The sequence below is a fragment of the Scyliorhinus torazame genome, chromosome 1 (genome assembly GCF_047496885.1).
Source record: "Scyliorhinus torazame isolate Kashiwa2021f chromosome 1, sScyTor2.1, whole genome shotgun sequence".
In the NCBI taxonomy this organism is placed as follows: domain Eukaryota; kingdom Metazoa; phylum Chordata; class Chondrichthyes; order Carcharhiniformes; family Scyliorhinidae; genus Scyliorhinus; species Scyliorhinus torazame.
The window spans coordinates 246650844-246674398 of NC_092707.1; the positions used below are offsets into that span (position 1 = coordinate 246650844).

The 23555-nt window shown below is 51.9% G+C and overlaps 1 protein-coding gene across 3 annotated transcripts in view; it reads right to left on the minus strand.

The window, feature by feature from the left end:
* The window catches only part of LOC140420229 (retinol dehydrogenase 13-like), a 213744-nt gene that overhangs the window by 36616 nt on the left and 153573 nt on the right, over positions 1 to 23555 (minus strand). For all 3 annotated transcript variants that reach the window (XM_072504277.1, XM_072504269.1, XM_072504264.1), the window contains 2 exons: positions 20198 to 20302; positions 17425 to 17637 (listed from right to left, as the gene is read on the minus strand). In XM_072504277.1, the coding sequence (XP_072360378.1) occupies positions 17425 to 17637; positions 20198 to 20302 (318 nt within the window). The remainder of the gene's footprint in view (positions 1 to 17424; positions 17638 to 20197; positions 20303 to 23555) is intronic.

Here is a 23555-nt window from a genome sequence, read left to right on the forward strand (position 1 = left end):
TCAACGTGATTATGATGCCCCCGGAGAGTAGGGAGGTGGAGGTAGTTGTGGCAATGGATGCGGAAAAGGCATCCATTCGACCGGGTGGAGTGGGGCTATTTATGGGAGGTGCTGGGGCGATTTGGGTTTGGAAAGGGCTTTATCGACTGGGTCAGGCTGTTGTACCAGGCCCCGGATGCGAGTGTAAGGACGAATAGGATGACCTCAGACTATTTTAGACTGTACTGGGGCACAAGACAGGGGTGCCCCCTCTCCCCACTGTTGTTCGCGTTAGCTATAGAGCCGCTGGCAATTCCTCTGAGAGCTTCAAGGGGCTGGTTCGGTGTGTGTGTGTGTGTGGGGGGGGGCGGTGGAACATAGATTCTCGCTGTACGCGGACGACCTGCTCTTATACGAATCGGATCCAGGGGAATTTGGCCGGTTTTCGGGGTGTAAACTGAATATGCCAAAGAGATGTTTGTAGTTCAGGCGAGGGGCCAGGAGGGTTGGCTGAGGGAGCCGCCGTTTAGGTTGGTAGGGGACAGTTTCAGGTACTTGGGGATACAAGTGGCGCGCGACTGGGGCCGGAGACACAAGTTGAACTTGTCCCGGTTCGTTGAACAGATGAAGGGCGAGTTTCGGAGATGGGATGCGCTCCCGCTGTCGTTAGCTGGGAGAGTGTAGGCGGTCAAAATGACGGTCCTACCGAGATTTCTGTTCGTACTTCAGTGTCTCCCAATTTTCATTCCGTGGTCCTTTTTTAAGAGGGTCAATAAAATCATCCTGGGCTTTGTGTGGGTGGGTAAGTCCCCACGAGTGAAGAAGATGATGCTTGAGCAGAACCGGGGGGGAGGGGGGCTTGCGCTGCCGAATTTTAGTAATTATTACTGGGCAGCCAACATAGCCATAAGGAAGTGGGTGGTGGGGGCAGGATCGGTTTGGGAGCGGATGGAGGCAGCTTCGTATAGGGGCACCAGTCTGGGGGCTTTGGTAACGGCACCTCTGCCATTCCCGCCGGCGCGGTACTCCACCAGCCCCGTAGTGGTGGCAGCCCTGAGAATCTGGAATCATTAGAGGAGGTACGTTGGATAAGTGGGAGCATCGGTCTGGTCCCCAATATGTGACAATCACCGGTTTGCCCCGGGGAGCTTGGATGGGGGAGTTTCGAGTATGGCGAAGGGTGGGAATTGAGAAGATGGGGGACTTGTTTTTAGAGGGGAGTTTCCCGAGCTTGAGGGCACTGGAGGAAAAGTTTGGGTTGGCAAGGGGGAACGAATTTAGATATTTACAGGTGCGGGACTTTCTGCGTAGGCAGGTATCATCCTTTCCACTCCTGCCACTAAGGGAGATCCAGGATAGGGTAGTGTCTAGAGGATCGGCGGGAGAGGTGAGCGTCTCGGACATCTACAAAGAACTCATGGGGACGGAGGAGAAGCAGACCGAGGAGCTGAAGCGTAAGTGGGAGGAGGAGCTTGGTGGTGAGATGGAGAATGGCCTATGGTCGGACACGTTGAGCAGAGTCAACGCGACCGCAACATGCGCCAGGCTCAGCTTGATCCAATTCAAGGTGGTTCACCGGGCCCACATGACAGTGGCCCGGATGAGTAGATTCTTTGGGGTAGAGGACAGGTGTGCAAAATGCGCGGGAGGACCAGCGAACCATGATCACATGTTCTAATCGTGTCCAAAACTTAGGGGATATTGGCAGGGGTTTGCAGACGTCATGTCCAGAGTATTGAAAACAAGGGTGGCAATGAGTCCAGAGGTGGCGATTTTTGGGGTTTCGAAGGACCCGGGAGTCCAGGAGGAGAAGGAGGCTGACGTTTTGGCCTTTGCTTCCCTGGTAGCCCGGAGACGGATACTGTTAGCTTGGAGGGACTCAAAGCCCCCGAAGTCGGAGACCTGGCTAACTGACACGGCGAGCTTTCTCGGCCTAGAGAAGATCAAGTTCGCCTTGAGAGCGTCACTGTTAGGGTTCGCCCGGAGGTGGTAACCATTCATCGACTTCTTCGCGGAAAATTAATCGTCAGCAGTGGGGGGTGGGTTAGGGTAGTGTAGAATAGGGGGTCAATTAGGCGGGTCTTGGCGGGATGGCAGTCGGTGATTGCACTATGTTTATTGTTCTTTGTACATTGTTTTATACTGTTGTTGTTTGTAATGCCAAAAATACCTCATTAAAATTGTTTATTAAAAAAAAAGACAAAGGAGGGAACAATCGGCGAAAGCTAGTGTGGTGCCTGCGACACAGGGGAAGATGGCGGAGGGTCAGGGACCGATCCTGCCTGCTCAGTGGTCGACGGAGCAGCTAGTGGGCTTCCTCCATGAAGAATTTGCCCAGCAGAGGAAGGAGAACTTGGAGGACCTGGCCAGGGTAGTGGACCCGATAAAGGCGGGGATCGACCGCATGGAGGCAGGGTTGAAGGCCCAGGGCCAGGCGATCCAGAAGGTGGAGGAGGCGGTGAGGGAACAGGAGGAGCAGCTTGCCTCAATGGCAGTGGAGATGGGATTGATGCGGGATTAACAAAGTCAGTTGCAGGAGACAGTGGAGGATCATTGCACTGTGTTTGGGGCCATTGTTTTGTTTTGGGTTTATTTTTTCTTGATGGGCATGGTGGGTTGCTCCTTTCTGGGTTTTTGGTGGGGGTTGTTAAGTTTGCACTGAGAGGATGGCTGAGTGGGGCGGGGAGGGGAATCAGTGGGGGGTAGGATGCTAGGCGCCATGGGAGGGGGATACTAGGCTAGCTGGGCGGGCTAGTTGACGGAAGCGCAATGGGGGGGTTGAGAAGGTGTCTCCCAGCAGGAGTTTCTCAGGCGCTGCGTGGAGGAGCTTAAGAAAGAGGTGCTGGCGCCACTGCTGACGGCGATCGAGGGGCTGAAGGAGACCCAGAAGGCCCAAGGGGTAGAGATCCGAGAGGTGCGGGAAAAAGCCACCGAGAACGAGGACGAGATCTTGGGCCTGGCGGTGAAGATGGAGGCGCACGAGACGCTGCACAAGAGGTGGGCCGAAAGATTCGAGGACCTGGAGAACAGGTCAAGGAGGAAGAATCTTCGGATTCTGGGTCTCCCTGAAGGGGTGGAGGGGGCCGATGCCGGGGCGTATGTGAGCACGATGCTCCATTCGCTGATGGGTGCGGAGGCCTCTCCGAGTCCCCTGGAGCTAGATGGGGCTCATCGGGTCCTGGCCAGGAGACCCAAGGCCAACGAGCCGCCAAGGGCGGTAGTGGTGAGGTTTCATCGTTTCGTGGACAGAGAGTGTGTCCTGAGATGGGCCAAGAAGGAGCGGAGCAGTAGATGGGAGAATGCGGTGATCCTAATCTACCAGGACTGGAGCGCGGAGGTGGCAAAGAAGTGAGCTGGTTTTAATCGGGCCAAGGCGGTGCTGCATAGGAAGGGGGTGAGATTCGGAATGCTGCAGCCAGCGTGACTGTGGGTCACATTTCAGGATCGACACCACTACTTTGAAACGCCTGAAGAGGCTTGGACCTTTATCCAAACTGAAAAATTGGACTCAAACTGAGGGTCTGTGGTTGTGGGGGGGATGTCGGTTGTATACAGGGTTTTAACTATGCGTAAGGAATGTTCCACGGGTGGGGCGATGGATGGGGATGGGGGAAGAGATTTGATGGGGAGACTGTGGGGAATGTGGGCGCTGGTGCTGGAGGGAGGGGAGGCACGGGGATGGGGGAATTGGGATAGGAGCTGCGCCACAGGGGGCGGGGCTGGCTCAGGAAAGCGCGGGCTTTTTCCCGTGTTAGGGAAGGGCGGAGGGGGGGGATGGAGGAGCGCACACCGATGGCTGGGGAGGAGGAGGAGGGGGGATTTCCACACCGGGGGGGGGGGGCGGGTCAACGGGAAGGGGGGGGGAAGCCGGGGTCAACAGGAGTCAGCTGACTTACGGGAGTGTTATGGGGGGGAGCAAAAGAGCTAGATATGGATCTAGCGGGGGGAGGGGGAAGGGGGGAGGAAGGGGGGGAGAGGGGGGAAAATAGGGTTGCTGCTGCATTGGCCGAGTGGGAACTGAAAACAGAAGAGGTGGTCGGGGCGGGGGTTCCCCGTCTGAGGGACTGGAGGGTGATAACGTGAAATGTGAGGGGCCTGAATGGGCCGGTTGAGAGGGCCCGAGTGTTCGCGCACTTAAAGGGACTGAAGGCAGACGTGGTCATGCTTCAGGAGACACATTTGAAGGAGGCAGACCAGGTCAGGTTAAGAAAGGGATGGGTAGGACAGGTATTCCATTCGGGGCTGGATGCGAAGAATAGAGGGGTGGCAATACTGGTGGGGAAGCGGGTGTCGTTTGAGGCCAAGAACATAGTAGTGGACAATGGAGGTCGATACGTGATGGTGAGCGGTAGGCTGCAGGGGGCGTGGGTGGTATTGGTAAATGTATACGCCCCGAACTGGGACGATGCTGGATTTATGAAGCGTATGTTGGGGCGCATTCCGGACCTGGAGGTAGGAAGCTTGATAATGGGGGGGGATTTTAACACGGTGTTGGACCCAGCATTAGATCGTTCCAGATCTAGGACCGGGAAGAGGCCAGCTGCGGCCAAGGTGCTTAGGGGGTTTATGGACCAGATGGGGGGAGTAGATCCGTGGAGATTTGCCAGGCCCCTGGCCAGGGAATTTTCTTTTTTCTCCCAAGTACACAAAGCCTACTCCCGGATAGATTTTTTTTGTTCTGGGCAGGGCGCTGATCCCGAAAGTGGAGGGAACGGAGTATTCGGCCATAGCCATCTCAGACCACGCCCCGCACTGGGTGGAACTGGAGTTGGGAGAGGAGAGGGACCAACGCCCACTGTGGCGTTTGGATGTGGGATTACTGGCAGATGAGGAGGTGTGCGGGAGGGTACGGGGGTGCATTGAAAGGTATTTGGAGGCCAACGACAACGGGGAGGTGCAGGTGGGGGTAGTATGGGAGGCGCTGAAGGCGGTGGTTAGGGGAGAGTTAATCTCCATCAGGGCTCATAGGGAGAAGAGAGAGGGCAGGGAAAGGGAGAGGTTAGTGCGGGAGATTTTAAGGGTGGACAGGAGATATGCAGAGACACCTGAAGAGGGACTACTTAGGGAGAGGCGAAGTCTCCAGACGGAATTCGACCTGTTGACCACAGGGAAGGCAGAGGCACAGTGGAGGAAAACACAGGGGAGCGACGTATGAGTATGGGGAGAAGGCGAGCCAGATGCTGGCACATCAGCTCCGTAAGAGGATGGCAGCGAGGGAGATAGGTGGAGTCAAGGATGGAAGAGGAACTTACGGTGCGGAGTGGAGTGAAAGTAAATGAGGCATTTAAGGCCTTCTATGAGGAGCTGTACAGACCCCAACCCCCAGCGGGGGAAGAGGGGATGCGACGATTTTTGGACTAACTGAGGTTCCCGAGGGTGGAGTAGCAGGAGGTGGCTGGCTTGGGGGCGCAATTGGGGTTGGAGGAGCTGATTAAAGGACTGGGAGCATGCAGGCGGGGAAGGCCCCGGGTCCAGATGGGTTCCCGGTTGAGTTCTACAGGAAGTACATAGATCTGTTAGCCCCGTTGCTGGTGAGGACTTTCAATGAGGCAAGGGAGGGGGGGATCCTGCCCCCGACAATGTCTGAGGCGATGATCTCTTTGATCCTGAAGCGGGATAAGGACCCACTGCAATGTGGGTCGTATAGGCCGATTTCGCTCCTTAACGTGGATGCTAAGTTGCTGGCAAAAGTGCTGGCTACGAGGATTGAGGACTGTGTCCCGGGGGTGATTCACGAGGACCAGATGGGATTTGTAAAGGGCAGGCAGCTAGGAGGCTCCTAAACGTGATAATGATGCCATCGGTCGAGGGAGAGGCAGAGATAGTGGCAGCTATGGACGCGGAGAAGGCCTTTGACCGAGTAGAGTGGGAGTATCTCTGGGAAGTGTTGCGGAGGTTTGGGTTTGGGGAGGGGTTTATCAGTTGGGTTAAGCTCCTATATAGAGCCCCGGTGGCGAGTGTGGTTACGAATCGGTGGAGGTTGGAGTATTTTCGGCTATATCGAGGGACGAGGCAGGGGCCCTGTCCCCCCTGTTGTTTGCTTTAGCAATTGAATCTTTGGCCATGGCATTAAGGGAGTCCAGGAAATGGAGGGGGGTGGTTTCGAGGGGGAGAGGAGCATCGAGTGTCGCTGTATGCAGACGACCTGTTGCTGTATGTGGCGGATCCAGTGGAGGGGATGGTGGAGGTCATGAGATCCTAAGGGAGTTTGGGGACTTCTCGGGCTATAAGCTCAATGTAGGGAAAAGTGAGCTCTTGGTGGTGCATCCAGGGGACCAGGGAAGAGGGATAGACGACCTACCGTTGAGGAGGGCGGAAAGGAGCTTTCGGTACTTGGGGATCCAAATAGCTAGGAGTTGGGGGCCCTGCATAAACTTAATTTGACGCAGCTGGTGGAGCAGATGGAGGAGGACTTCAAACGATGGGACATGTTGCCACTCTCGCTAGCGGGCAGAGTACAGTTGATTAAAATGATGGTCCTCCCGAGGTTTCTTTTTGTGTTCCAGTGCCTTCCAATTATGATCACCAAGGCCTTTTTTAAGAGGGTATGCAGGAGCATTATGGGTTTTGTGTGGGCAAACAAGACCCCGAGGGTAAGGAGGGGGTTTCTGGAGCGTAGTAGAGATAGGGGAGGGCTGGCGTTGCCGAATCTGGGTGGCTACTATTGGGCAGCCAACGTGGCGATGATCCGTAAGTGGGTGATGGAGGGAGAGGGAGCGGCATGGAAGAGGTTGGAGATGGCGTCCTGCAAAGGAACGAGCCTGGGGGCGCTGGTGACGGCACCGCTGCCGCTCTCGCCGACAAGGTATACCACGAGTCCGGTGGTGGCAGCAACGCTAAAGATCTGGGGGCAGTGGAGGCGACACAAGAGTGCGATGGGAGCCTGGGTGTGGTCTCCGATCAGAGATAACCATCGGTTTGTCCCAGGAAGGATGGACGGGGGGTTTCAGAGCTGGCATCGGGCAGGGATTAGAAGAATGGGGGACCTGTTCATCGATGGGACGTTTGCGAGCTTGGGGGATAAAGTTTGCCTTGAGAGGGTCTGCGCAGGAGTTCTTCAGGCGGTGGCAACCGTTCCTAGACTATCTCGCGGAGCGTTAGACGGAGGTCGGTCAGCAGCAGCAGCAACCCAGGGAGGGGGGGGGGGGGAGTCTCTTTCGGGGGGGGGGATAGAAGGGTGGGCGGGGAAAGGGGTTTTTCCAAGGGGCACTTGAGAAAGGAAAAACATAAACATATGGGAAAGTCGATATGTGCGGGAGGAACCCATTGTACAAAGTTCTGTATTATGTTGGATTGCTATGTTTATGTCTTGCTCTGTGACATTTCTTTTCTTTTTTGTTACGGCGGGGGGGGGGGGGGGGGAGTTTGAATGGTTGAAAATTATTGTTGAAAAATTCTGAATAAACATATTTTTTTAAAAAAGAGGTGTCCCCCGACCAGGCTGATCACATGGGAGGTTGATGGGCCAGTCAAGAGAGCCCATGTGTTCGCGCATTTGAAACGTTTGAAGGTGTACGTGGCGATGATGATGCAGGAGACACACCCAAGAGTGGCAGATCAAATTAGGCTGAGGAAAGGGTGGGTAGGGCAGGTATCCCATTCGGGGCTAGATTCCAAAACAAGGTGGGTGCCAATTTTGATTAACAAGCGGGTGACGACCTCCGGTGGCGGCCATGGAGTGACTGGTTGCACATTTAGTGGCTCCCGCTTGTGGTGGTTTTTTCAGACCTTTTCCCCGGTGATCAGGTGGATGTGAGGTGGAAAAAAGGTGCAGGAGAGTGAGTGGAAGAGATTGACCCTCTGGAGTATGGAGCGGAGGGCCAGAAGCGATCAAAAAAGAGGGAATCAGTTGGTTGGAGTTGGTGCGGTACCTGCAACACATGTGGAGATGGTGGAGGGGCAGGGAGCAGCCCTGCCGGCTCAGTGGTCGATGGACCATCTGGTGAGCTTCTTGAACAAGAAGTTTATCCAGCAACGGAAGGAGGATTTGGAGGACCAGGCCTGGCCGGTGGATTCGATTCGGGCAGTGGTCGACCGCGTGGAAACAAAGCTGACGGTCCAGGGTCAGGCAATCCAGTAGATGGAGGAGGTGGCGGGGGAGCACAAGGAGCAATTTGACTCGATGGCAGCTGAGATGGGGCTGATACGCGATCAGCAGAGGCGGCTCCAGAAGAAGGTTGAAGACCTGGAGAACCGGTCACACAGGCAGAACATAAGGATCGCGGGCCTGCCGGAGGGGTGTGAAGGAGCCGATGCTGGCGGGTATGTGAGAAGGATGCTGGAGAAGCTGCTCTTACCGAATGCGTTTCCATGGCCTTTGGAGGCGGATCGAGCGGACAGGGCACTAATGAGGAAGCCCCAGGGGAACAAGCCACCGAGGGTGATGGTGGTGTAGCTGCACCGGTTCCTGGACAAGGAGCAAATTATGAGGTGGGCCAGGCAGACGAGGCGCTGCACCTGGGAAGGCAGTGAAATCCGAATGTACCAGGACCTGGGTGCAGAGCTGGCCAAGAGGAGAGCGAGCTTTAACAAGGTCAAGGCAGCCCTCTACAAGATGGAGGTGAAGTTTGGGCTACTGTACCCGGCACGTAAGTAGGTGACCTACAAAGGCTGGGAATTGTACTTTGGTTCGGAAGAGGAGGCAGTAGAATTTGTTCAAGACAATGGACTGGCAGGAGAACATACAGTGCAGAAGGAGGCCATTTGGTCCATCGAGTCTGCACCGACCCATTTAAGCCCTCACTGCCACCCTATCCCCGTAACCCAATAACCCCTCCTCACCTTTTTGGTCACAAAGGGCAATTTATCATGGCCAACCCACATACCCTGCACATCTTTGGACTGTGGGAGGAAACCGGAGCACCCGGAGGAAACCCACGCAGGCACGGGGAGAACGTGCAGATTCCACACATACAGTGACCCAGTGGGGAATTGAAGCGAGGACCCTGGCGCTGTACAGCACAGTGCTATCCACTTGTGCTACCGTGCTGCCCGAACCCTAACCCTAAGAAGGTGATTATGCTGTGATGATGCTGCTGTTAACTTGTGTTTGGGGCCATTTCTTTCTTTTTCGGCTTCAGGTTTACTCTTTGTTCTTTGTTTTTAAAAAAATTTAGAGTACCCAATTCATTTTTTCCAATTAAGGGGCAATTTAGCATGGCCACCTAGCCTGCACATCTTAGTGTTGTGGGGGCGAAACCGATGCAAACATGGGGAGAATGTGTAAACGCCACACGGACAGTGACCCAGAGCTGGGATCGAACCTGGGACCTCGGCGCCGTGAGGCAGCAGGGCTAACCAACTGCGCCACCGTGCTGCCCGCTTTGTTCTTTGTTAAGGGATGGGGGATTGGTTTCTTTGTTTGGACTTGGGGAGAGGTTGTTTTTGTTTGTTTGCACTAATGTTCAAGCTGGGGGGGGGCGGGATGCTAGGTGCCATGGGCGGGGGCTGCCAGGCTAGTTGGGCGGGCTAGTTCACAGAAGCGCAATGGGAGGGTAAGTGGAAGGTCAGTGGGGGGATGGGGCCAGGGGGATCGGTGACGGTGGGCGCACGCGGTCGGGCCGGGTGCGGGGCACAGGCCGGAGGCTGGCCCAAGAGGGGCTATGGTTGATCGGCGGAGGGGGAGGGGGGAGCAGGGTGCCCCCATGCTACAAGAGGCGCACCTGAAGTTGGAGGACCTAATTAGGCTGAGGAAGGTATGGGATGGGTATTTCATGTGAGCGTCAAGGATCTGGCAGGGGTTAGTACGAGGGGGGGTGTAGCACAGGTTCGTGCTTTACACGGATGATCTACTTCTGTACATATCGGACCCGCTTGGGGGGGGGGGGGGGGGGGGGGGGGGGGTGTTATGAGGATATTTGAAGAATTTGGCCGGTTTTCGGGATACAAATTGAATATGGGTAAGAGTGAGGTCTTTACGATCCAGGCGAGGGGGCAGGAGAAGGGACTGGGTGAGATGCCGTTTAAGGTGGTGGGAGGGAGCGTTTGATATTTGGGTATCCAGGCGGCGCAGGAGTGGGAGCAGCTGCATAAAGTGAATTTGGGTCAGTTGGTAGAACAGATGAGGGGTGACTTTCGGTGGTGGGACCCGTTCCAGTGGTCATTGGCAGGGTGGGTACAGATAGTGAAAATGACGGTCCTCCCGAGGTTTTTGTTTATTTACAGAGTCTCCCAATTTTTATCCCCAAGGCGTTCTTTAAAAAAGTGAATGCAGTGATCTCGGGATTTATTTCGGTGGGTAGTGCTGCTGCGGGGGTGCTGGCTCTTCCAAATGTCATTAAGTACTACTGGGCGGCAAATATTGCAACGGTCAGGAAGTGGGTAGTGGGGAAGGAGTCGGTCTGGGAGCGGGTGTAGGTGGCATCATGCAGGGACACGAGTTTAGGGGCACTGTTATTGGCACCTCTTCGCCGGCTCGGTACTCCTCAAGCCCAGTAGTTGTGGCAGCCCTAGGGTGTGGGGTCAATGGAGGCAGCACATGGGGTTAGAAGGAGTTCGGTATGGGCACCGATATGTGATAACCACCGGTTCGCTCTGGGGGGACTGGATGGAGGGTTTCTGAGGGCAGGAATTGAAAGATTTGGGGATCTCTTTATTGATGAGGGGTTCCCGAGTTTGGAGGAGCTAGAGGAGGAATTTGAGTTGCCAGGTGGGAATGCGTTCCGGCATCTGCAAGCGAGGGATTTTGTGGGAGGCAGGTTTCGACCTTCCTGCACCTGCCGCACCGGGGACTGCAGGATAAGGTAGTGTAGAGAACAGGAGTAGGAGAGGGAAGATCTCGGAGATCTACAAGGAACTGATGGAGTGGGAGGGAGCCCCAATAGGGGAGGTGAAGAGAAAGTGGGAAAAAGAGCTGGTGGGGGGGGGGGGGGGGGGGGTGGGGTTTAACACATCCTCGTTGTGTGCCAGGCTCAATCTGATACAGTTCAAGATGGTCCACAGGGCACCCATGACTGTGGCCCGGTAGAGCAGGTTCTTTGAGGGAGTGGAGGATAGGTGTGGGCGCTGTGCGAGGATACCTGTGAACCATGTCCATATGGTCTGGGTGTGTCCGAAGCTGAGGGGTTTCTGGTAGGGATTTGCAGGCGTCATGTCAGAGGTCTTACAAGTGTGGGTGGTGCTGAGTCCAAAGGTGGCGATATTTGGAGTGTCGGAAGACCCGGGAGCCCGGGGGCGGGGGGGAAGAGAGGCCAACGTCCTGCCCTTTGCCTCCCTGGTGGCCCGGAAATGGATCTTACTAGGATGGAGGGACTCGGAACCCCCGAAGTTAGCAACATGGCAGAGTTTCTCAGACTTGAGAAAGTTAAATTTGTCTTCAGGGGTTCGTTGCAGGGGTTTGCTTGGAGACTTCTTTGAGAACAATTAAGCGGTCAGCAGAGGGGAGGGGGGGGAAAGGGAGAGGCCTGGGAGAAACGAGTCAGGGCAGGAGAACCAATGGAGTGGTGGCTGGGAAGGTCGGCGCTGTTTGTGTAAGCCATGTTGACTGGGGTTTGTTGGTTATATTGTTGTGTTTTTGTTGAAATTGATGTTGAAAATTGTTAAAATTATAAATGCCTCAATAAAATATTTTCTAAAAAAAACAAAGCGGGTGGCGTTTGAAGTGCGAAGTATAGTGGTGGACTCTGCGGGGAGGTATGTTATGGTGAGTGGGTAATTGGAGGGGATGCCGGTGGTGCTGGTGAACATTTATGCTCTGAACTGGGATGATGTAGAGTTCATGAGATGGGTGTTGGGGTAGATCCCTGATCTGGATTTGCATGGGCTGATTATTGCGGGGTGGGGGGGTCTGATCACACCCTGCACTGGGTGGACTTGTGGGTGAGTAAGGGGGCAGCGCCCACAATGGAGCTTAGATGTGGCTGTTTAGCACAGGGCTAAATCGCTGGCTTTGAAAGCAGACCAAGGCAGGCCAGCAGCACGGTTCAATTCCCGTAACAGCCTCCCCGAACAGGCGCCGGAATGTGGCGACTCGGGGCTTTTCACAGTAACTTCATTTGAAGCCTACTTGTGACAATAAGTGATTTTCATTTCATTTCATGTGGGGCTGTTGACGGAGGACAGGGTGTGTCAGCGGATGAGGGAGGCCACTCGGAGGTATGTGGAGTTAAACAATAAGGGGGAGGTTTCAGCAGCCACGGTATGGGAGGCACTGAAGGTAATGGTGAGAGGGGAGTTCATTCCGATACAGGTACACGGGGAGAAGGCTGAGCGGGTGGAGCTGGATAGGCTAGTGGAGGAGATCTTTCAGGTGGACAGGAGATACTCGGAAGGGCGGGCGGGGGGGGGGGGATACGGTCCTGGACCCGGTGGGGGTGAACGGGATGATCATGGGCTTTTACAGGAGGTTATCCGAGTCGGAACCCCCAACCGGGGTGGAGGGGATGAGATGGTTTTTAGAGGGATTGGAGTTCCCAAGGATGTAAGAGCAGCTGGTGGAGGACCTGGGGGCCCCAATTGGGCTGGTTGAAGTGGTGGAGGGGCTGGAGACGATGCAGTCGGGCAAGGCCCCGGGCCCGGTTGGGTACGAGTTCTTTAAAATGGTCTCGGGAGTGCTGAGGCCCTTGTTGGTAAGGGCGTTTAATGAGGCCGGAGAGCGAGGGGTTCTTCCCCCCGACGATGTCGCAGGCCTCGATTTCTCTCATCTTGAAGCGGGAAAAGGACCCGGAACAGTGTGGGTCGTACAGGCCAATCTCCCTGCTAAATGTAGATGCCAAGCTATTGACCAAGGTCCTGGCCTTGAGAATAGAGGATTGTGTACCAGGGTGATAGGGGAGGACCAGGGGTTTGTGAAGGGGAGACATTTGGCGGCGAATGTCAGAAGGCTGTTAAATGTGATAATGGTGCCCTCCGAGGAACGAGAGGTGGAGGTGGTGGTCGCCATGGATGCGGAAAAGGCCTTTGATCAGGTGGAGTGGGAATACTTATGGGAGGTCCTGGTGCGGTTGCTGTACCAGGCAGTGTGCGGACGAACCGGGTGAGCTCAGACTATTTTAGGCTGCATCGGGGGCAGGGATGTCCACTCTCCCGACTGCTTTTTGCCTTGGCTATAGAGCCACTGGCGATGGCGCTGTGGAGCACAGGGCCTCGCTATACGTGGATGATCTGCTTTTGTACATTTCTGACCCGCTGGGGGGGGGATTGGAGGGATTATGGGGATCCTAGAGGAATTTGGTCGGTTTTCGGGGTATAAACTGAATATGGGTAAAAGCGAGTTCTCTCCAATGCCGTTCAAGGTGGCGGGGGGGAGCTTTCGGTATTTGGGCATCCAGGTTGTGGAAGGGGGTGGGGGTGGGGGGGTGGGGGAGGTAAAAGAAAAGAGGGAGGCAGAGGGGTTTGGATAAGGTGGTGTGGTAGTCTGTGTAGAGGTATTACGGTACTATGTAATGCTGGAACACCATTGGTAGATATTGTATGTGAGGTTAAGGATCTTTGCGGTCTGGAGGAATTTTCAGAGGTTGGTGTCATGGTCCTGCTGGTCGTGGCCGCAGATGGTGACATTATCGAGATACGGGAATGTTGCCCGTAAACCGTACCGGTCAACCATTCGGTCCATCTCGCGCTGGAAGACCGAGACCCCGTTGGTAACACCGAAGGGAACCCTTAAGAAGTGGTACAGCCGCCCATCTGCCTCGAAGGTAGTGTATTTGCGGTCACTAGTGCGGATGGGGAGCTGGTGGTAGGCGGACTTAAGATCCACCGTGGAGAAGACCTTGTAATGCGCGATCCTGTTTACCAGGTCGGATATGCGGGGGAGAGGGTATGCGTCCAGCTGCGTAAACCTGTTGATGGTCTGACTGTAGTCGATGACCATCCTATGCTTCTCCCCGGTCTTTACCACCACTACCTGAGCTCTCCAGGGGCTGTTGCTAGCTTCAATGACTCCTGCCCTCAGTAGTCTTTGGACCTCTGACCTAATAAAGATCCGATCCTGGGCACTGTACCGCCTGCTCCTGGTGGCGACGGGTTTGCAATCCGGGGTGAGGTTCGCAAACAGGGAAGGCGGATCGACCTTGAGGGTCGCGAGGCCGCAGACAGTGAGGGGGGTATAGGGCAGCCAAATTTAAAAGTTAGACTTTGGAGATTACACTGGAAGTCTAAACCTAGGAGTGTGGCCGCACAGAGGTGGGGAAGGACGTAGAGCCGGTAATTTTTAAACTCTCTTCCTTGGACTGTGTGGTTTGCTACACAAAACCCCTTTATCTCTACTGAGTGGGAACCGGAGGCCAGGGAGATTTTTTGATTAACGGGGTGGATGAGGAGGGAACAGCGCCTTACCATGTCGGGGTGTATGAAGCTCTCCGTGCTCCCAGAGTCGATTAAGCAGGACGTCTCGTGCCCGTTGATTAGTTCAGTTGTTGTAGTAGTTGAGTGTTCGAGGCCGGGACTAATCCAGGGTCACCAAGGCTAATCTCAGCAGTTGAGTGTTCTCTTCGGGCGGTGTGCAGTCAGCCGAGCTGGGGTCCTGGGAGTGCATCCAACATGGCGGCTCCCATTGGTTGCACATGGCTGGGGGTGCACAAAATGGCGGCGCCCATCCATCAAACGTGGCGTCCGCGGGACAAGATGGAGGCGCCCAGGGGCCGCACGTGGCCCTGGAGTAGGAAGATGGCGGCGCCCGCTGGTCGCACGGGGGCCGTGGAGAGGTTTGTGGTTGCGGTCCGCATTCGCCACCGAAGACCGCGGCGACCACACGGGCCTGGCATACCCCCACAAAGTGGCCCTTTTTACCGCATCCCTTGCAGGTGGATGCGCGGGCCGGGCATCGCTGCCGGGGGTGCTTGGCCTGCCCGCAAAAGTAGCAGCGGGGCCCCCCGGGGTTGCCAGGCCACCTTGCAGCACAAGCTTGTGGGGGATGGGGGATGTTTCGGGGTCAGCTGCGGAGGGGTTCCACGCTGCCCAGGGGGCTGCCGCGCGATCGGGAACATAAGCGCGGGCGTTTCTGGAGGCCACATCCAGGGAGCCTGCAAGGGCCCGTGCCTCCTTGAGGCCTAGATTGTCTTTTTCTAGCAATCGCTGGCGGATTTGGGAGGACAGCATACCTGCCACGAAAGCGTCCCGGATCAAGAGTTCTGTGTGGTCGCTCGCCGAAACCTGCGGGCAGCTGCAGTTTCTCCCCAACACCAGGAGTGCACGGTAGAATTCTTCCAACGATTCCTCAGGGATTTGTCGCCTCGTTGCTAGCAGATGTCGCGCGTAGGCCTGGTTTACTGGGCGAATATAATGTCCTTTTAGCAGCTCTATTGCTGCATCAAAGTCTTCCCCTTCCTCGATGAGGATGTAAATTTCTGGGCTCACCCGTGAGTGCAGGACTTGCATTTTCTGTTCTCCCGTGGGTGTGTTTTCGGACGTTCCAAGATAAGAACAAAAGAACTAGGAACAGGAGTAGGCCATCTGGCCCCTCGAGCCTGCTCCGCCATTTAATGAGATCATGACTGATCTTTGTGGACTCAGTTCCACTCTCCGGCCCGTACACCATATCCCCGAATCCCTTTATTCTTTAGAAAGGCATCTATCTTTTTCTTAAAAACGTTTAAAGAAGGAGCCTCAACTGCTTTACTGGGCAAGGAATTCCAGAGATTCACAACCCTTTGGGTGAAGAAGTTCCTCCTACACTCCGACCTAAATCTACCTCCCCTTATTTTGAGGTATGCCCCCTAGTTCTGCTTTCCCCAACCAGTGGAAACAACCTGCCCGCATCTATCCTATCTATTCCCTTCATAATTTTATATGTCTCAATAAGATTCCCCCGCATCCTTCTAAACTCCAATGAGTACAGTCCCAGTCTACTCAACCTCTCATCATAATCTAATCCCCTCAACTCTGGGATCAATCTAGTGTATCTCCTCTGCACTCCCTCCAGTGCCAATATGTCCTTTCTCAGGTAAGGAGACCAAAACTGAACACAATACTCCAGATGCGGCCTCACCAACACCCTATACAATTGCAGCATAACCTCACTAGTCTTGAACTCCATCCCTCTAGCAATGAAAGACAAAACTCGATTAGCCATCTTAATCACCTGTTGCACCTGCACACCAACTTTTTGTGACTCGTGCACCAGCACACCCAGGTCCCTCTGCACAGCAGCATGTTTTAACATCTTACCGTTTAAATAATAATCCATTCTGCTGTTATTCCTCCCAAAATGGATAGCCTCACACTTGGCAACATTGAATTCCATCTGCCAGAGCCTAGCCCATTCACCTAACCTATCCAAATCCTTCTGCAGACTTCCGGTATCCTCTGCACTTTTTGCTTTAGCACTCATCTTAGTGTCGTCTGCAAACTTTGACACATTGCACTTGGTCCTCAACTCCAAATCGTCTATGTAAATTGTGAACAACTGCGGGCCCAACACTGATCCTTGAGGGACCCCACTAGTTACAGGTTGCCAACCAGAGAAACACCCATTTATCCCCACTCTCTGCTTTCTGTTAGTTAACCAATCCTCTACCCATGCTACCACTTTACCCTCAATGCCATGCATGTTTAGTTTATGCAGCAACTTTTTGTGTGGCACCTTGTCAAAAGCTTTCTGGAAATCCAGATATACCACATCCATTGGCTCCCCGTTATCTACTGCACTGGTAACGTCCTCAAAAAATTCGACCAAATTAGTCAGACACGACCTACCCTTTGTGAACCCATGCTGCATCTGCCCAATGGGACAATTTCCCTCCAGGTGCCCCGCTATTTCCTCCTTATCCTTTAAAACACGCCAGCCAGTGCTTGCAGATTGCCGCTGAGTTCGCCGCGTGGGGGCTGAGTTGCAGACACTCCGGCTTGATATGGAGCTCCATCCTTTTAAATCTAGCTTATTAAATTGATGCATGATCAATGACCACTAAAGCGAGGTTGTAGTCCAACTGAAGGCTTTAATGAGCTAGATGTTTCCCCCAGCAGCTCAGGTACAGAATGAAGGCTGCTGGGGCAGCACAGGCTCTTATACCCCGCCTAGCAGGGCGGAGCTACCATACAGCTTGACCATTAGGAAACATACAATATTTTCCAATGGTGTTCCAGCATTACCAGGTACCCTAATACCTCTACACAGACTACCACAGGTGGGAAATGGTTAGTGGGAAATTGTGTATGTAAGCCATGTTGGCTGGGTGTGTGTTATTCACTTTGGGTTTTTTTGAAAATTGTTAAAATTATAAATGTCTTAATAAAAACATTTTAAAAAAAAGATGCTATATAAATAAATTTCTCGGTACATCCCTTTTGCTTTTGAGGGAAATAAAATGATTTATTCTTATGTATTCAAAAAGTGCAGAGAAATGTCACTGTGTTAGAATGTTAATTAAATAAAACCAATTATTACTTGAAGGCCTATATCTCAATTGGGCAGTGCGTCCAATGAGCCATTCAAACTGAGGGGTATTACCCAGTGGCATGTCATACATTTTAGTACCCAAATAGCATGATTAGCTCAACTCAACTTACCATCAAGTCTTTCAGCCAACTCCTTTGTAAACAATATGTTTGCAAGTTTACTTTGACAGTATGCTGCCTTTGTGTCATATTTTTTCTTTTCCCAGTTGAGGTCATTGAAATCAATTTGCCCCACTTTGTGAGCTAGCGAAGATACATTTATGATGCGACCATTTCCAGAGTTCTTCAACTTCTCAAGCAACAGGTTTGTCAACAAAAAATGACCTACATTAAAAGAAGATAATTTTAATGTCACTATGCTTCAAGAATAATGCTTTCATGAATGAAAAACAGTCACCTACTTGTACCTGTGTCTTTTTAAAGAAAATCATGCAAGCAAGCAGTTTTCTATCAACTCCAGAAACTGGTGTTAGGGTAGGAAATAGTTAACAGTCAGGGAGTGTTCAAGTTAGTAATTAGAGGTAAATTGGTGAAACACATCACAGTGCATATAAAATAGGGGATACAGATGTCATGAGTTGGAGTTTCAGGTCATTGGGAGCAAAGCTCTTTCTGAAAGTCAAAACTTGGTTTCTTTGCTCCGAACTGCCATTGGAGTTTTAACACCTAGCCCATTGCACAGTTACAATCATTTTTTTTCCTCTGAACTTTTGGAAATGCTGTAAGTTGCAGGCATAGGCTTTCATTTTGAAAAGATCAAAACTTTAAAACAGTTGCTTCTTGTATTTTGGTACTAATAGTATTAGCTGCTGATTCATTCTGTGCCCTGATACTATTGCATAATTTTGGAAAGATTTAAGGAAGTGTATTTTGTGCCACTTGTCTCAGAAGAAAAACAGTTGAAGGAAACAACTTGAAGATAAAAGGTATGATTGCTGCACCAAATTAGAAAATGTCAAGAACTTGAAAGTGTAAATATATCACCCAATTGAAATGCAACTTAAGAGCCCGTCAGTGACTTGCCTACAGCTAACAAAATGTTTCTTGAAATTTCCCCAATTCAATGCCATGTCTATTCAGCTTGACACTAAGAGGCCAGAAGGCCCATACAACATGCTGGGCAGAAATCTCACAGCTAGGGCAGCACAGTGGTGCATTGCTTAGCTCTGCTGCCTCACGGTGCCGAGGTCCCAGGTTCGATCCCGGCTTTGGGTCACTGTCCGTGTGGAGTTTGCACATTCTCCCCATGTTTGCGTGGATTTCGCCCCCACAACCCAAAGATGTGCAGGCTAGGTGGATTGGCCACGCTAACTTGGAAAAAATTAATTGGGTACTCTAAATTTTTTTTAAAGAAATCTCACAGCTACTACTAAGAACACAGCACCAAACAATAAATGCATAAGACTTTCAGAGTGTTGGGGGGGGTGGGGGGGGGGGGGGGGGGGGGGAGAGAGGGATGTGGTGGGGAAGCTTCCTGAGGGTTTAGAGGTAAAAGGTCTGACTGTAAACCCCAAAAACTGAAAGCCCCAAGTTCAATCCATGATCTAATCTCATCCAGAGCGGTGTTAGACATGCAATGTTCACTTTGACAATTTTTCTGAGGTTTGGTGGCACCTTCCAATCTTACCTTAGAATTAGTCAATGCCTGAAAACAATAAAAAAGGGGTGGGGGGTGGAAAGAAGGAGTTGCCAAAGATGTATGCCAATTATTAGAGACAATGCTGAGGTTTCAGCAGGAGTTGCCAAAAATTCATTAACCTTTTACGCCTTCCTGACTGCTTACTTGACTCAGCTGAGAAGAGACCCAATTAATAATAATAATCTTTTTATTGTCACCTCAAAGACAACCCAAACACTGGTGATGGAACAAGTCAGTTTCACTTCCAGTCCCTTCAATGCATGCTCCAACTTTAGACTCACACTAAAATTCAACCACCATCACAAACATTTTAAGAAGTGTTCCTTAAACATACATGTGTTCTGCAACTCAATTGGAAGATAAATGTACTTCACATTGAAAATTTTCAGAACCTTTCAAGGTTACTACTGTGACTGATGATAATAGTGTTTCTTTGATCATTCCATCTGCACTTGACACTGCCTTAAACAGAATCCATCAACAAATTGTATTTGGTAGGTAATTTATTTTCATCGGGCAATGTTGTTTTGAAAACTAGTATTTTGTTAACAGACAAAGCGAGCTTGAACATGAAACAACATGCTATCCTAGAATTACCTTGGGTTCAGCATTGCATATTGCTTTTCCAGAAATACACATTATATTTACTTTATTATGAGTTGGTTTCAGTATTTTCATGCAACAGTGTTCTTTCATGATCAAGCCTCCCAAGTCCTTTTAAATATCTTTTAAGGATCAAGTTTATTTTAAGAGTTAAGAGTTCCTCATAAACACAAATAGAGAAGTGGATTTCTAACCAACGACAGGAAACTGCAAACAGTTCTCCACATAGTGACTTTCTGTTATTAGCTATATCATTGAATAGAGGAGCAGAGTGAATGAGAAGACAATATTGTGAGCTAACTCTTGCACATCTCCTGCTGGTTCATTACAGAATAGCAGCAGCAGAAGACAGAGCAAGTCTTTCTTCTCAGCTGGGGATTAGCACTGGCATGCCCTAAGAGAGGATATGGGGAAAAAAAGATAATTAGTAATAGAAAGGGAGAGTAATTTTAACCAAATGATAATGGAAATGACCAGATGCAAAAAGCAAAGCCAAATTAATTCCATCAAATTACTGCTTGGCAGGTTAGGTTAAAGTTATCCCCAATGAATTTCCGCCCCCCACTGTCAAACAATTTTATATGGAATAAAGTGAAAACAAGTTCAACACATGTGAAGCTGGAAGATGTCTGCAGAGCTTACCAAGGTGATTTACACCAAATTGCATTTCAAATCCATCTTCTGTTTTCCAGTAAGGACATCGCATAATGCCAGCATTGTTAATCAACACATTTACATTCACTTCCTCTAAAAGAAGAAAAATAACACAAGTTTTGAATTTCAAGCAAACTTACAGTAAGTGTACTCTGCAGTCGTTTTCATTACTAACGAGATGCAAACTGTGCCCTTAAATGTGGTAACAACAAATCCATATAAACTCTGATGCTGCAGGTTTCCCATCAATCTTTGCATTAGTTTGGTTCAACAGCTAAGGAGTTATTGTATTGAAATCCACAATGGGTAAAGGTTCAGTTGTAGATTTAAAAAAAAAGTTTGACATTGAAGTCAACATACGTTTTACAAACAGATCACAGGACTACTTCTGTATATTAACATACTTTAGACAATACTATCATTAGGGGTTAGAGTAGTTATTAAAAGAAAGTGACAATAAAGCATAAAAATACTCAACTGGAAGGGTGCTAATTTTAGTGATTTCAAAAGGGATCTAAGCCGAGATCGGAATGAATGATTGTACGGTAAAACAATAAATAAGCAATGAGAGGACTTGAGGCTGGTTTAGCACAGGGCTAAACAGCTCGCTTTTAAAGCAGGCCAAGCAGCACGGGTTTAATTCCGGTACCAACCTCCCGAACCGGCGCCGGAATGTGGCGACGAGGGGCTTTTCACAGTAACTTCATTTGAAGCCTACTTGTGACAATAAGCGATTTTCATTTTCATTTTCAAAGAGGCGAACTCTTGTGTATAGACCAAGAACATTGCCATGAGGAGGGAAAAGGGCATTCTAAGCTAGAATGACTCAACGTATAGAGATTAAATGAAACGGAAAAAGGAGGCTTACAATAAATGTCAGGTTCATCACTCAATAGAGAACCAAACCGAATAAAGAAAAGTTTAGAGGAGAACTGAAAGGAAATGAAGAGCAGAGTGTACGAGAATAGATTGGTGGGCAAAAGAAGAGTATGCCGCCAATGTCACACTAAAGGAGGAAAAGGCATATCAAGTAGATACGATAAAGCTTATAAGGAGGTACTCTAATGTTAGCGGGACTCAAGGTAGAAAAGTCACTCAGTCCAGATTGGATGTGTAATAGGTTGCTGAGGGAGGTAAGGGTAGCTTATAGAGGTGGCTCTGGCTACAATTTTCCAATCCCCCTTTGCTATAGAAATAGTGTCAGGGGACTGAAAGGTTAAAAATGTTACACCCTGTTCAAAATAAGGGAGGGAGATAAACCAGGGGCGAAATTCTCTGGTATCGGCGCGATGTCCGCCGACCGGCACCAAAAACGGTGCAAATCAGTCGGGCATCGCGCCGCCCCAAAGGTGCGGAATCCTCCGCATCTTTGGGGGCCGAGCTCCAACCTTGAGGGGCTAGGCCCGCGCCGGACTAATTTCCGCCCCGCCAGCTGGCGGAAAAGGCCTTTGATGCCCCGCCAGCTAGCGCGGAAATGACATCTCCGGGCGGCGCATGCGCGGGGAGCATTAGCGGCCGCTCACGGCATCCCCGCGCATGCGCTGCGGAGGGGGTCTCTTCCGCCTCCGCCATGGTGGAGACCGTGGCGAAGGCGGAAGGAAAAGAGTGCCCCACGGCACAGGCTCGCCCGCGGAGCGGTGGGCCCTGATCGCGGGCCAGGCCACCGTGGGGGCACCCCCCGGGGCCAGCTCGCCCCGCGCCCCCCCCAGGACCCCGGAGCCCGCCCGCGTCGCCTTGTCCCGCCGGTAAGGTAGGTGGTTCAATCCACGCTGGCGGGACAGGCATCCTAGCAGCGGGACTTCGGCCCATCCGGGCCGGAGAATCGCGGGGGGGGGGTGGCGACAACCAGCCGGTTGCCGGTGCCGGAGAATTCAGCAACCGGCGGGGGCGGGATTCACGCCAGCCCCCGGCGATTCTCCGACCCGGCGGGGGGTCGGAGAATCTCGCCCCAGGTATCTATAGGCCAGTCAGCCTAATGTAGGAAACATTTATAGACAATAATTCTGGATTAGGTTACCATTCACTTTGAAAAACATGGGTTAATCAATGACAACCAGCGCACATTGATTAAAGGCAAACTGTACTTGACTAACTTGATTGAATTATTTTATAAAGTAACAGATGTTTTAAAAAAATTAATTTATGGGATGTGGGCGCTGGTTAGATTAGCATTTATTGCCCATCCCGATTTGCCCTTCAGAAGGTGGTGGTGACGACGGGGATGTCCGAGTGGGAGTGGTATGGGAAGCACTAAAGGCGGTGGTCAGAGGAGAGCTGATCTCCATCAGGGCCCAAAAGGGAAAACATAGGCCAAGGAAAGGGAAAGACTACTGGGGGAGATCTTAAGGGTGGACAGAGAATTTGCGGAGACCCCGGAGGAGGGACTGTACAGGGAGAGACGACGACTCCAGACGGAGTTCGACCTTCTGACCACCAGGAGGGCGGAGGTGCTGTGGAGGAAGGCACAGAGGGTGAGGTATGAATATGGGGAAAAGGCTAGTCGCCTGTTGGCCCATCAGCTGCGAAAGAGGACAGTGGCGAGGGAGATAGGGGGAATTAGAGACGAAAAGGGAGCTACGTTGCGGAGAGCAGGGAAGATAACCGGGGTGTTTAAGACCTTTTACGAAAGACTTTATAGGTCCCAACCCCCGGAGGGAAAAGAGGAGATGCGGCAGTTCCTGGACCAAGGGGCAGCATGGTAGCCTTGTGGATAGCACAATTGCTTCACAGCTCCAGGGTCCCAGGTTCGATTCCAGCTTGGGTCACTGTCTGTGCGGAGTCTGCACATCCTCCCCGTGTGTGCGTGGGTTTCCTCCGGGTGCTCCGGTTTCCTCCCACAGTCCAAAGATGTGCAGGTTAGGTGGATTGGCCATGATAAATTGCCGTTAGTATCCAAAATTGCCCTTCGTGTTGGGTGGGGTTACTGGGTTATGGGGATAGGGTGGCGGTAGTGACCTTGGGTAGGGTGCTCTTTCCAAGAGCCGGTGCAGACTCGATGGGCCGAATGGCCTCCTTCTGCACTGTAAATTCTATGAATTAAGGTTCCCGAGGGTGGAGGAGCAGGAGGCGGAAGGCCTGGGGGCACCAATTGGGGTGGACGAGGTTACCAAGGGGCTGGGGAATATGCAGGCAGGGAAGGCTCCGGGACCAGATGGGTTCCCGGTGGAATTTTATAGAAAATATGTGGACCTGCTGGCCCCGCTGTTGGTGAGGACTTTTAACGAGGCCAGGGAAGGAGGGACTCTACCCCCGACAATGTCGGAGGCAATGATATCGCTAATTTTGAAGCAGGATAAAGATCCGCTGCAGTGCGGGTCGTATAGGCCTATTTCACTATTAAATGTGG